The sequence below is a fragment of the Abramis brama genome, assembly GCF_963993115.1.
Source record: "Abramis brama genome assembly, chromosome: 11".
NCBI lineage: Eukaryota > Metazoa > Chordata > Actinopteri > Cypriniformes > Leuciscidae > Abramis > Abramis brama.
This window is the reverse complement of record NC_139973.1, coordinates 5,325,349-5,338,454: the sequence shown is the minus strand read 5'-3', so window position 1 is coordinate 5,338,454 and position 13,106 is coordinate 5,325,349. Positions and strand designations below refer to the sequence as shown.

Below are 13,106 nucleotides of genomic sequence, written 5' to 3'. Positions count from 1 at the left end.
AGTGAGTTTTCAGCATCATTACTCCAGTCTTCAGTGTCATAATGATCCTTCAGAAATCTTTCTAATATGCTGAGTTGCTGCTCAAGAATATTTTCTGATTATCATCAATGTTGAATGATGCTATTGTGATAAAATCACTTACTAACCCTGTCTTTTGTAAGTTACGTCCAATATTTCAACTCCTGTAATGACCATCTAAAGCCAATAAACCTGGTAACTTTCAAATATTATGTGCAAACCTAACTCAGTTTACATGGAGAACAATTACAGCAATTCATCCACCTAGAAAAGTAGCCCCACCCACTAAAAGATGATTTAGACAACTTTAAAACTCAAACAACACGTTTGTCAGGAAGAATTAATAAAGTGCTTTAACAAAAATAAATCTTTGCACATTTCTTTTAAACCCTCTTAAAAGCATCATAGGCTTTCATAGTAAGTGTATTACTGTACGGCACATTCGATGTTTGCTTGTTTTTACAAACTGAGGGACACATCATAATTATTCTTTGTGCTAATCGTCTATGGCATGTTACAGATGCTGTCAACAGAGCTTAGGTTATTTTAAACCCGGAGCGTTCCTTTAAGTACAAGCCTTTTAGGAGCTCAATCCCTTCAGTCACATTCAGTCAGAAAGCCACATTTGATGAGAGATCGTGATGACAGAGTGAGAGGGGAACTACAGCAGCTGATGTAAAATACAGAACGGCAACTGTATTGTAATTCAGAGAACATCTCCCAGAGGGCAATCTGAGGGTGTGATCAACCATCAAAAACTCGAGCAGACATACAATGTATTCTGATGTGGCTCAGGGAGGCGGACGGATGCTGTGTTTGGCAAATGGGGTGTGATGGGGCCTCAAACGTGGCACAAGAAAGACTTAGAACTCCTGTTGGAAAACTGTGAGCACCTAAAGCACACAAGCTCACTGCATTACAGAAACAGGTGTAGAAAGGACTTATGCATACTAACATGTCTGTAATATTATATGGACATATTTTTAAAGGCACAGTTCACATGAAAATGACATTCTATCATCATTTACTCAGCCTTATGTTGCTCCAAACCCATATGATTTTCCAAGTCTTCTGAAGCTATATGATAGCTTTGTGAGGAACAGACCAAATTTGAAATTTATATTCTCTAGAACTGTTCTACTCAAATTTCATTTGCATACGGCACATCAAGATGCATGTCGATATTAACCAATGAGGTTTGATATCACTGGCGTAGTGTTAATTTCGTCAGCTATTTTTATTTTATTTAGTCTTAGTTCTGCGCCAAATATACTTTTTAGTTTTTATCATATTTAGTCAACCTTGTTTTGTTATTGTTTATTCAGGTTTTATTCGACTAAATGTTTGGGCATTTTAGTCTAGTTTTAGTCAATGAAAACTGAGTTGTCACAGAGGGGTTGCATAAGTGCATTTATTTTTCAACCACAATCGCAAACAGTAGTCGAGATTCATGTTTGGATTTATTACAGCATATCACAGAAGGTTTGATGGCAGATTTAGTCGCAGTAAACAGCGCACACAGCTTGTGAAAGAACACAGACTGGATGACACTTTCATTTAAGCAACTCAAATGGATAAGAGATTAAGTAAAACAATGAAAAAACAACGCAAAGATCAAGCAAAACACCGGATGGACAATGGATCCTTCAAACAGAAAAGCTCTGATTGGAGGATTTTAACTCTTCACATCTGGCAACCGCAAGCCGCAACCTAAATAAAATAAAGAGATATCTGGTGAAAGTTTTAATTTTTTTAACTACATTTTGGTCTTGTCTTTTCGTCAACGATATTGCACGTTATCGTTTAATGACCTTGGTGTCATCTCTTCGTCGACTCGTCTTAGTCAAGGAAAAAGGTCATCAACGAACATTTTCGTCATAGTTTTCGTTAACTGATGCCAAACACATCTTGAAGTAACATACTATTTGAATGTGATTTCTGGAAATTTTCAGACTTTTCATTACACTAAGCTATTAAAATACTGGTAACACTTTACAATAATGTTTTATTTGTTAACATTAGTTAACTATAAACTAGCAATGAATAGTTCATGCTAATTTCAACATTCACTACTACATTTGCAAAATCAAAAGTTGTATCTGATAGCATTATTTAATGCACTGTTAACAAACAAATGAACATAAACAATGAACAACTGTATTTTATTAACTAATATTAACAAATTTTAATAAACAATGTAAAATTACATATTGCACATTGATTATGTTAACTAATGCTTTAACTAATGTAAAGAAATGAGACTGTAAAGAGTTACCAAAATATCTTAGATTTTATAGTACAAGAGCCACATAGTATAATATATATATTTATATATTTAATATACTGGAGAATGTTTTACAAGAAAATCTTTCTATTTCGAATTGACATGTTTAATTCAATATGTTCCTTGCTGTTTCTTTGTACTTGTCAAATTTACTAGCAATCTCTGAGTGAAAAATATTTCAAAGTAAATCCTACAGTAATTCAATTGGTGTAAATACTACAGTGCATTTATAGCAGGGTTTCTCAAACTCGGTCCTGGAGGGCCACTGTCCTGCACAGTTTAGCTCCAACCCTGATCAAACACACCTAGCTGTGAGTTTCTAGTGATCCTGAAGACAATGACTACGTTTACAAGCTGTCAAATATCGGGTTATGGTCGGGTTAAGGTCACTATTTGGGTTTCTGAAACATTCGGAATAACCCGTTTACATGCGTGAGCAGAGAGAGTTACTCCTGTATACATGGAATTTGTAATCAATTGGCAATATCCCGATGTAAACGGCGACGCATGGTTAGCGTCTGGACGTACGGACAACCTTAAGACGCAATATGCGTCATTTCCGATTCTTCTTCCTGTATCCAAAGACAACAACAACAGCAGCAGCACGCGGATAATGAATAGTTCGGGGCAGATAGCGATCGCCTTTGTTTGCGCTTTCCTCCTCGCTCCAAAAGTGTGATGCTGTGCTGCGTCTCGTCATGTTTACCTCTACTTCTTGTTTACTTCTGGTATACTGCACGCGGGTTTTTGTATGCGCCGTCTCTACTCAAAAGACCAAGATTCCTTGCGAATAGAACATGCGCAGAACACAAATCAATGTTCCTTTTGATGGGGATATGCGATACGCGTTTACATATTCGGGTTTTTGCCGGTGTTTACATGGCCGTGCGCGACCGGGTTATTGCTAATATCCCGGTTTTGAACGGGTTATTGGCTGCATGTAAACGTAGTCATTGATTAGCTTGCTCAGGTGTGTTTGATCAGGGTTGGAGCTAAACTATGCAGGACAGTGGCCCTCCAGGACCGAGTTTGAGAAACCCTGATTCAGGGATGGGCAACTTCAGTCCTGGATGGCCACTGTCCTACAGAGTTTAGCTTCAACCCTAATCAAACACACCTGAACAAGCTAATCAAGGTCCTCAGGATTACTAGAAAATTACAGGCAGGTGATTTTTTCAGGGTTGGAGCTAAACTCTGTAGGACAGTGGCCCTCCAGGACCGAAGTTGCCCTTTATAGTGTTTTTATAGCTTGTGTCGCCATTTCCTTTGACTGTATGGAAAATGACTGCAATATATTCTTGTCCTGACCCATGACATGAAAATAAGTCAAATAAAAACTAAATAAACAAATAAAGTTCTGTACGACACAAGTTATTAGACATTATTTTATTTACACTTAAATTAATCTTCTGAAGATTTGGAATGACCGGAATCGTTTTTTTTTTTTTTTTTGGTGAGCTATCCCTTTAAGGCTATATGAAAGTTAAGAATAATATTCTTGAGTTTCCAGGGACTTAAGTAATCACTGCCACAGGCTCCACTGCAGAGGCCTCACAAAACCAAAACCAACTTTAGAATCACAAAAAACAAAGTTTCTATCTCTCTTTCTCTCTATACTTGACTGTCTCCATCCTCTCTCTCTCTCTCTCTCTCTCTCTCTCTCTCTCTCTCTCTCTCTCTCTCTCTCTGCCCCCTGTGCATTATTCACCATCTCTGCACCGTGACCGCCTGGCGTGCTGGGAAAGACAATACAGCGTATCTACGTGCCTGCTCTGTTCCGATACAGAAATCTCCTCTACGTTTCTCTCCTGCCTCATTAGCTTGTCGTATTAAAAATAAAAAGCTGGATTTATAAAACATTTTTTTCTTAAATAAAAAAAATCTCTAATATACACCAGCACAAAGAAACTACAGTAATCAAGAAATAAACATGTCCATGCTTCAAAAAGGTAAGGAGGTTGCTAGGTGATCATTATTAGATCATTATGACTACAAACAGGGAGCTCTGCCCCAAACTCATGCCATTGGCTAAACCACAAACAAACAATGTTTTAGTCAGACACTCTTCAGGCAGTTAACCTAGAAATGTCATGAAGATGTCAACATGAAGATGTCTATGCACGATGATAACAGTGGTTTTTACATACTGTGGTTTTAAAAAACTGCATCACTGCCCCTTTAAAGAGTCAACTTTCATTACCATTCTGTCACTGTAAGGTTCCACTCACATGTTTTATGCAACTGCATATTATTCAAAAGTCAAAAATCCATTACAAAAACCTCTCACGGATAATGATAAGGCTGTGTTCTCCATTACTGAGCAAACAGCTATTTTCATTCAGGTAAGACAATAGTGCACAGGCATGTGTGTCATCAGCTGCCGTGCTGACGTCCAATGATTCATGACAAAAGTTGAGACCATAATTGTTTTATGAGGAGATGAGGTCATCTACAGGAGCTAATAGGTGATTTTATTGCTGTCTGAAATGAAAATGTCTCCTTTTTTACACCCATTATCCAGAGGAAAAAGTCTAAGCTGATTGACCTACTGTTTAATTTAATTCCCATCTGAATTGCCAACTCTGAGTTTAAAAAAGAGAAAATGGCCAAAAATTCATTTTGAGAGTAATCTTTGACTACTGATAAGTGCCACAGGCACTTTTATTTGACACTTAGCACGGTAATAGGAAACTGGATATTTGGCACAAAGTTGGCCAATTAAATTTGATTAATTTAAAATTAAACACATGAAAACATTTTAACAGACTCATTGGAAAATTGTGCCTCTAACAATTTTTTTTTTTTTTCAAAATTCCAAAAAACATATCAATGCATACAATTTATTCCAATTTCCAGCAGAAATGAATACTAAGCCGTTTTTCCTCTGTCGGGCCGAACGGTTCTAAGACTGGTAAGGAACAGTTCCAGTTATATTTTCACTTGAGCTTGGTTTGGTTCGGCACCGGACTGGAATTCTCAGCACGGAATGGAATGGGTAAGTGATGAGAATGGTTTGGCCCGACGCTGGAAAAGCGGCTCTAGTGGCCATAAAACACCAACAACATTTATTCCTTTTCACACAAATTATAATCACAGGGCAGATTATTGATAAATAAAGATTATCATTTTGCTGCAATTCCTTACGCAATACTATGACCTCAAAACTCTTTCACCACAGTCGATGTTTTGTATAATAATACATTTTGATGTTTGCATCACATAACCAGCTCCATACAGTATGTGTGTCTTGTCTAACGCAGCACGCTTGCTTGGTTGATAAACACTATCGATTCATGGTTATATGTTTTGGGTAAAACTGGATGCACTTTTATCGCCACTCAGTAGACATTTCACTTTGAAAGTTTCGCGAAATGTGCAAGAAGAAACGTTATACAATTTGCATGAATGTCACCACAGGCAATTTTTTTCCTGGGTTAATAAAATGACATTGAATTTTATAGGTATCAGCAATAGATGCCTGCTGATTCCATTCGAACAGTGCTAAAGACAGTAAAGGACACGTTAAGCTGCCTGAATCTCTGCATATATATAATATCATTAACTGATGGAATGCAGAGTGCAGGTCTCTCAGAGCATATCCGTTCATAATGTTAGGACATAAGCCAGAAGACACATTAGGCCCTCTAACTCAGAAATATGTTGGTAATTAACTCATAAAGTGGAGGTGTTTTAAAATGTCATAAATTTAACAAAAAAATAGTCCCAAAGGCCACAGCAAATCAAAGAGGTTCTTTATGACAGGCTTTATCTCAAGGTTTCAGGCTAGAGGGGGCACGGTAATTGACCTTAGGTGTGTGTGTGTGTGTGTGTGTGTGTGTGTGTGTGTGTGTCTGTGTGTGTGTGTGTGTGTGTGTGTGTGTGTGTGTGTGTGTGTGTGTGTGTCTTGCTTTTCCACGAAAAGCAGGAAATGATGATGAAGGACCGTCTACAGGTAGAATAAATTTGCTTTAAGATCTCAGTGTAGAATTCATAGCGAGGGGATAAAAAGATGAGATATAGCCACTGAGAGCTTTTTTTTGTTGTTGAAAAATTGCTATATTAAATATTAAGAGCAGCACAGTCACTTCAATGGATATTCAGCAATTAAGAACACACACATTATCACCTCCATCTTCCTGCCCCTGCAGAGGATGAGGATTTATCGTGAGTGATATGGAAATATATTCAAATAAATCCACTTTGCTGGAGAGTCAAGCAGAGGACTACAGCCTATCCATCATTGTTTCTGGATGGAAGAGAAGAGAAAGAATGAATTGATGAGAGATCTCTAGACCTGAATATGTCTGTGCCACAGAGAGTGATAGAGCAGGTCAAAAACAGAAAGGTAGAGGGGAAGATGTAGAGCGGTATAAAGAAAGCAGGGGTAGGAAGGAAGGAAGGAAAGAAGGAAGGAAGGAAGGAAGGAAGGAAGGAAGGAAGGAAGAAGGAGGGAGGGAAGGGAAGGGAAGGAAGGAAGGAAGGAAGGAAGGAAGGAAGGAAGGAAGGAAGGAAGGAAGGAAGGAAGGAAGGAAGGAAGGAAGGAAGGAAGGAAGGAAGGAAGGAAGGAAGGAAGGAAGGAAGGAAGGAAGGAAGGAAGGAAGACTAAATTAATTACTAAATTAAATGTATGAATTAATAAACAAAAAAGACAGCATGAAAAGTCAGAAGGAAAGAAAAGAAAAAGGAAAGAAAGAGCAATTTATTTATCTTTCTGTATGAATCCTGCTAGTAAGTCTGTGAAACTGCAGATATATCCCAAAGGATTACACCAGTGCTGTAGATGAGAGGCTGAACTGCAGGAAAGTTCTTGTAATAGATCTCAACTGTCAACAGTATTTTCATCTTATCCAAAACTTCCTTCACTGACTCAAACAATATTAATATTACTGAGTCAATATCAGATGGATATTGAGTGCCTTTCTTTGATCATGGCCTACTTAATAGGATAAGATAACTAGGCATAAATCTGAGGTATACTGGAACGGATAACCCATCTATTCAGTAATATTGTGAAATATTATTACAAATTAAAATAACCATTTTCCATTTGAATATATTTTCAATTATTCCTGTGATGACAACAATACTTTTTTTTTTTAACCATTTTTAGCAGTTACACCTGTTACATGTAGTTACTATAGTAATTACTGTAAATTTTGTATACTACATGCAACTAAACTTAACCACACCCTAATCCTAAGTACATGTAGTTAATTATTATTACTCAGTTCTTACATGTATAATTACACTGTAACACAGACACCTTACAAACGAGTGCAACCAAATAGCTTGTGTCAAAGTTTGAAACCCTGCATTGACTCATGGTTAATAATAACTGAAGCATGTCCAATAGCAGAACAAGAGCCCTGAAGAGTGTGTGTCCATCCTAATTTTCCTGCAGCACACACACACACAAACACACACACACACACTCAGTTCCTCAAGCAGGCCTCACCTGGCCAACACCTCCACACCTGTCTGCTCTAATCAGTGCTGTGTGACAGATGTGCACCGCTGTGTGTGCGCGCATGCGTGTGTGACAGGTAGACAGTGCCGTCACTTCATAAACACATGTTCTTTCCGACACGCTTCACCTCTCTCCAATCCCTCTGTCTGTCCTGTCCTCTCACTCCTAAAATGCCTCCCTGCCTGATGCGATGAAAGCTGACAGTGGATTTCACATTGATCTCCACACACAAACGTGCCTCATGAGGCTTTGATAGGTGCTGCAATCAGCCTTATCATTGCGTTCTTTGACCTCTCTCTCTCTCTCTTATTATCCCTCAAACTCTCCTGCTATATCAGCAATTTTAGACAGTGTGGATTTTTGATAAAGCCATAGACGTTTTTTTTTTTTTTTGTGGTACCTGAATGCCAATTGGACCCTTATACACCAAAAGTTGAAGAGCTCATTGTGCTGCGGGCAAGAGTCAGAATCGTGTGAGTTAGATGCCTGGCTTCCAGCTCATTAGATAGGCTGTAGCTTGAATCTCAAGGGCAGCGTGTCACCGGGGACAGTAGTGGTTTTGTTCCATTACAGAAAGTGTACGAAGGTAAAATACAAACATTATGTGTCCTGGGGTTTATATTTGTAGGTCTTGTGCAATATAAATTGTGGACATGGCTTGTAAAATAACAGGTGTAAACATACTAGGGCTGCCCCAGACTAAAGATGTTTCTAGTTGACTAGATGTCGTTCATTTCAGCCATTAGTTGACTAATCGCACATTTATATTAATTTAATTACTTAAATATATACTGAAGGGAACCATCATGAGCCTTTAATATATATAGGCGTAATATAGCGCTCAAGCGCACACATAAAGCTAGCTGCAAAGCACCGGCAAAAGTAATGATTATTAATGTGTCGGAAAAAAATTGCAAGGAGACATTTTAATTATTTATTAATAAACTAGTGTGTTCTGAGTCAGTGTCAGCTGCAAAGATGAAGAAGTCGACTATTAGGGGGCAGCCCTAAAACATACACACAGGAAAATTAGAGAGAAAATGTAATATTTTGCTATGCGGTTGCTAAGGTTATGTGAATGGTTGCCAGGTCATTGTTATGTGGTTGCTAAGTTCTGATTATTGTTACAAGGTTAGAGGGTTGTACAAATCCCTGCTCTAAGTATAGCAGCTGTATTGTTAACATGCAATACTATCCTTGTATTTCTGAGTAAATATTGAAACAGAAACGCAAAATGTATGCGTGCGTGTGTGTGTGTTTCTGTACGCATACAATGACACCCTCCACTTTGCTGGTGTATTTTAAAGAGGACACACTTCTGTGTGACTGTATTAGCATACCAATAGAGCTCCTGTGCTGCAGAGCGGAGGAGAAAAATTGAATTGGAAGGACAAGGAAGATCAGTGCTGTCGGCTGGAAGCAACTTCATTGGATCAAATATGTGTGCGAGCGTGTGTGTATATATTTAATAGACGGCTACCTGCGGCAAGCTGGCATGAACGCACTGATTATGCAGAACAGTCTCACCTGGACAAGTAAAAATCTGAAACAAGCACACACACATACAGTACTCAACTCGCACACATATCCATGGCCAAATACTCTAAAACAATAAAAAAAGAACAGAAAATGGATGGTGAATATTCTGTCATCAACACGCCTTCACCTTTACGACACATGCATATTTTTTTTGCTTCAATACAACCACACCAGAACAGGGATTTTTAACTACTTTTTTGACGTTTGGGTTATCCAAATCAAATTTTGACATTTTCAAGGTAAACTTCACATTTAGCACTTTCGAAGCCTAGTATGTTAGTAAAAATACAGAAGCCAAATTTGTAAGGAACGGAGTTGTGCAAAAATTCAGAATTGAAGAACTGGCTCCCTTTCAATTCATGTTCAATTTAAATTAGTCTTGGAATAACAGGAAGAGGAATGTACTAAAGTACTAGTGCTGGGAAATGAACTGTTGTTTCACCCTGGTCCATAAAAGCTCATTTCTATAGGCATCCATAAATTCATCCATCTGTCTAAACTTTGTCTAGTTTGCAAACAAAGTTTGGTTTTCTTTGACTAGGAATCTAAAACGCATTCTCAATTCAGTTCTGAATGGTGCACAACTCTGTCTCTGCCTCCAGATGTCCATCAGGATGTTTCAGGCTGAATTTATGAGAGACAATGTGTGAGCACTCGCACATGCACATACATGTATGCATGATCATGTCAAAGAATGAAAGCATCTGAGGAAGTAAGGTAGAGGAAAAGAGAATGAGCGAGTGTGAGAGGAGAGAGAGGAGCCTCTCTGGATCTCCCCCACTGTGTCATCAATAACAATCCAGCTCCTTCATCACATAACCCTCACCTGGATCTCACACTCACACACACATAGTGAATTCCTTCACCTGGATCACAGACTTCCCTACTTCCAAGGGCTCTCTCATCTGCTCCCATCATCTCATTACCTGTCACTTATTCAGATCAAGAGTGTATCTGTCTATTTGAGCGCCGCTCCACATGCCACCCAACTGCGTTTATAATTACACCCGAAAATTGTTCCCACCTACAGCCTTTGTCTTCTCTCCTGCTCCCTGCCATCATTCTGCAGTGGAAATGTAACAATGTCAATTATCATTACAACTAACACCTTCACCCCCTCATAAATCATACCAAATCATCCCAGTCTCTCCCTATAGCTCATCAGGAAACTAGACAATAACATGTTCTCATTTTGTCCCTTTTCTATCTTTTCTTTGTAGGTATCTAGTACTGACTGACAAAGGGTACTTAAGCGCTGTCTATTCACTCACTCTGCCATCACTGCAGTCTTCAGTGTCACATGATCCTTCAGAAATCATTCTATATGCTGATTAGTATTATCAATGTTTAAAAAAACAGTTGTGCTGCTTAATATTTGTGTGGAAACAATGATAAAACAAATTTCCAGGATTCTTTGATGAAAAGAAAGTTCAAAAGGACAGCATTTATTTAAAATAAAAATCTTTTGTGACATTAGAAATGTATTACAGTCACTTTTGCTCAATTTAATGCATCATTGCTGAATAAAAATATTCATTTCTTTTTCTTCGACCTCAAACCTTTGAATGGCAGTGTATTATACGCATATTGGTATATACAAGCATATTAAAATCATATTAAAATATTAAAATCAACACTAACTTCAACATAATAGCTGTGCATATTGTTTTATGTTTATGTTTCAGTTATGTTTTTTCATGTTATGTAAATTAATTTCTAAATAAAGGCTTGTTAAAATTCAACAAAACTTAAAATCATCATATGCAAATATTACACAAGCCTCTGGGAATTCAGTTAATTTCAAATAATTATTAAATTAAATACAGTATATATAAAAGAGTGGTTTAACCACTAATAACACACAGCTCCTGCATTACTGTAAACTCAGATGCTTTAGGTGTGAAATGCAATGAAACAAACTACTTTATTGTAGTGATTGAGTTTCCTTTGTAGAATGAGAGAAACACTGAAGAGCAACAACCAGAAACAAGTATTTTACTGCTAAACTCTCCAAACATTGATCTATTACATTGCTCATCTCATCGTATTGTGTACAGTACACAGACACTTACCAGCACATTTGGTCCGAGTGATGAGGGGCGGTCCCGGCGGCCCAGTGCCACCCTCCCCAGGTCGGGTCAGAAGAACTTTAATCTCATACTCCACATCTGGGTCCAAATGCCAGAGCTTGTAAGTCGGCGCATCCACGACGTGCGTCTCGGCCCAGTTCCCAGTGGTGGTGCGGTACTCCACCTCTTTCAGGATGATGGGGCCATCGCCGATGATGGAGTTGGCGTTCGGTTTGATCCACAAGTAGGTGGCGCCAACTGCAAGAAGCTCAGGAGGAGCAATAGGTGTGGGGGGCGCTGAAGAAGAAGAAGACAGAAAGTTTACATCAGGTGATCTTTAATTATCACCACACAACCAACTTTCATGCATCAGCATCATAGAATGGCAAGTCTTTTTGCCATTTTTTAATTATGCTACCTTCATGTCCTTCTGGGAAGTTCCTACTTACAAATTAAGGTGACATAATTATTGAAATGTGTTGATTGATTCTCTTTTTTTTTTTTTTTTGCACTTTACATCGAAAAGCTATTTAGCACTAGTGCAACAAAATCTAAAATCTATAATCCATATTTTTTCCGTATTTTTGATTATTCTTCATCAATAGCATGACGTTTACAATCTAATGCAAACAATTATGAGCAATACCAAGCAGCTTTAATACATGAACAAATCCATATTTAAAGAAATAAAGTGACTGCACTAATGTTCATGAGCCATCTCGGGGAATATTTTTTCAGCAAATTTAAAAAGTTGTTGAAAGAGCAATTAAGGGCTGTAGCAAGTAATCTCACTTCACTTTTACACTGTATTCAGCCATCATTTCATTTGCTTTTGTAGTGCAAAATGGTGAGAGGAAAATGAAGGCTGGAATTACAGTGAAGCGTGCGGCCGAAGCTCTGGAGCTCATTAAGGGATATCACACAGACTTGCTTGGCCGGCAGAATTGTTAGAATAAATGGAATGAAACGTTTCCTGGAATCCCAGTTGAGAAGGTGGGCTATAGCTTTTCCCTAAACACTTAGCTAAGCTCTCTCTCTTCCTCTCTCTCTCCATCGCTTCTAACCCACTCACATTAAATCCACTGGAGACAGCTTATGGCTTGCACTGCATTAACTTCCTGTCTCTGCCCGTCTCTTCCTTCTTTCTCTCTCTGCCGTTGAGCACCCAGATTTACCCTCAAACCTGTGAAAGGTAAACAATACTTCTTTGTTTCTTGCCTCCTTCCTTCATTCATTCCTTCCTCCCTGCTTTGACTTCTTCATTACTTCTTTATGCTCTTGATTTCTTCCTTTATATTTGCTTCCTTCCTTTCCTTCCTCCTTCTGGTTTCCTTCCTGCTTTCGTTCCTTTCTTACTCCGTACCTTCCTTCCACTCTTTGTTGTCCTCCTTTTTAGGATAGCCTACTTTCCTTATCCCTTCTTCCTTCCTACATTTCTCCCTTTCTTTTCTCCAAGTTTCTTTCATTCATCCTTACTTTCTTCTTTTTCTTCCATCCTCATTTTTCTCTTTCCCTTCTTCCTTACCTCTTTTTTTCCTTATGTTCTTGTTTTTTTCCCTCTTTCCTTCCTTACTCCATTTCCTTCTTCCATTCTCACTTTTTTCTTCCTTCCATTCTCCATTTTTAACCTTCTTTCCTTTCTCCCCTTTTCTTTCTTCTTAACTTTCTAAATTTTTTCTTCCATCATATTCCCCTTTCTTGCATTTTTCCTTCCTTTCTTCTTTTCTCC

General features: G+C 38.2%; 1 protein-coding gene across 6 annotated transcripts in view; it reads right to left on the bottom strand.

Moving 5' to 3' along the window:
- ptprt (protein tyrosine phosphatase receptor type T) overlaps positions 1 to 13,106 on the bottom strand; it is a 250,176-nt gene that overhangs the window by 131,189 nt on the left and 105,881 nt on the right. For all 6 annotated transcript variants that reach the window (XM_084127973.1, XM_084127974.1, XM_084127976.1 and 3 more), the window contains exon 7: positions 11,381 to 11,674. In XM_084127973.1, the coding sequence (XP_083984099.1) occupies positions 11,381 to 11,674 (294 nt within the window). The remainder of the gene's footprint in view (positions 1 to 11,380; positions 11,675 to 13,106) is intronic.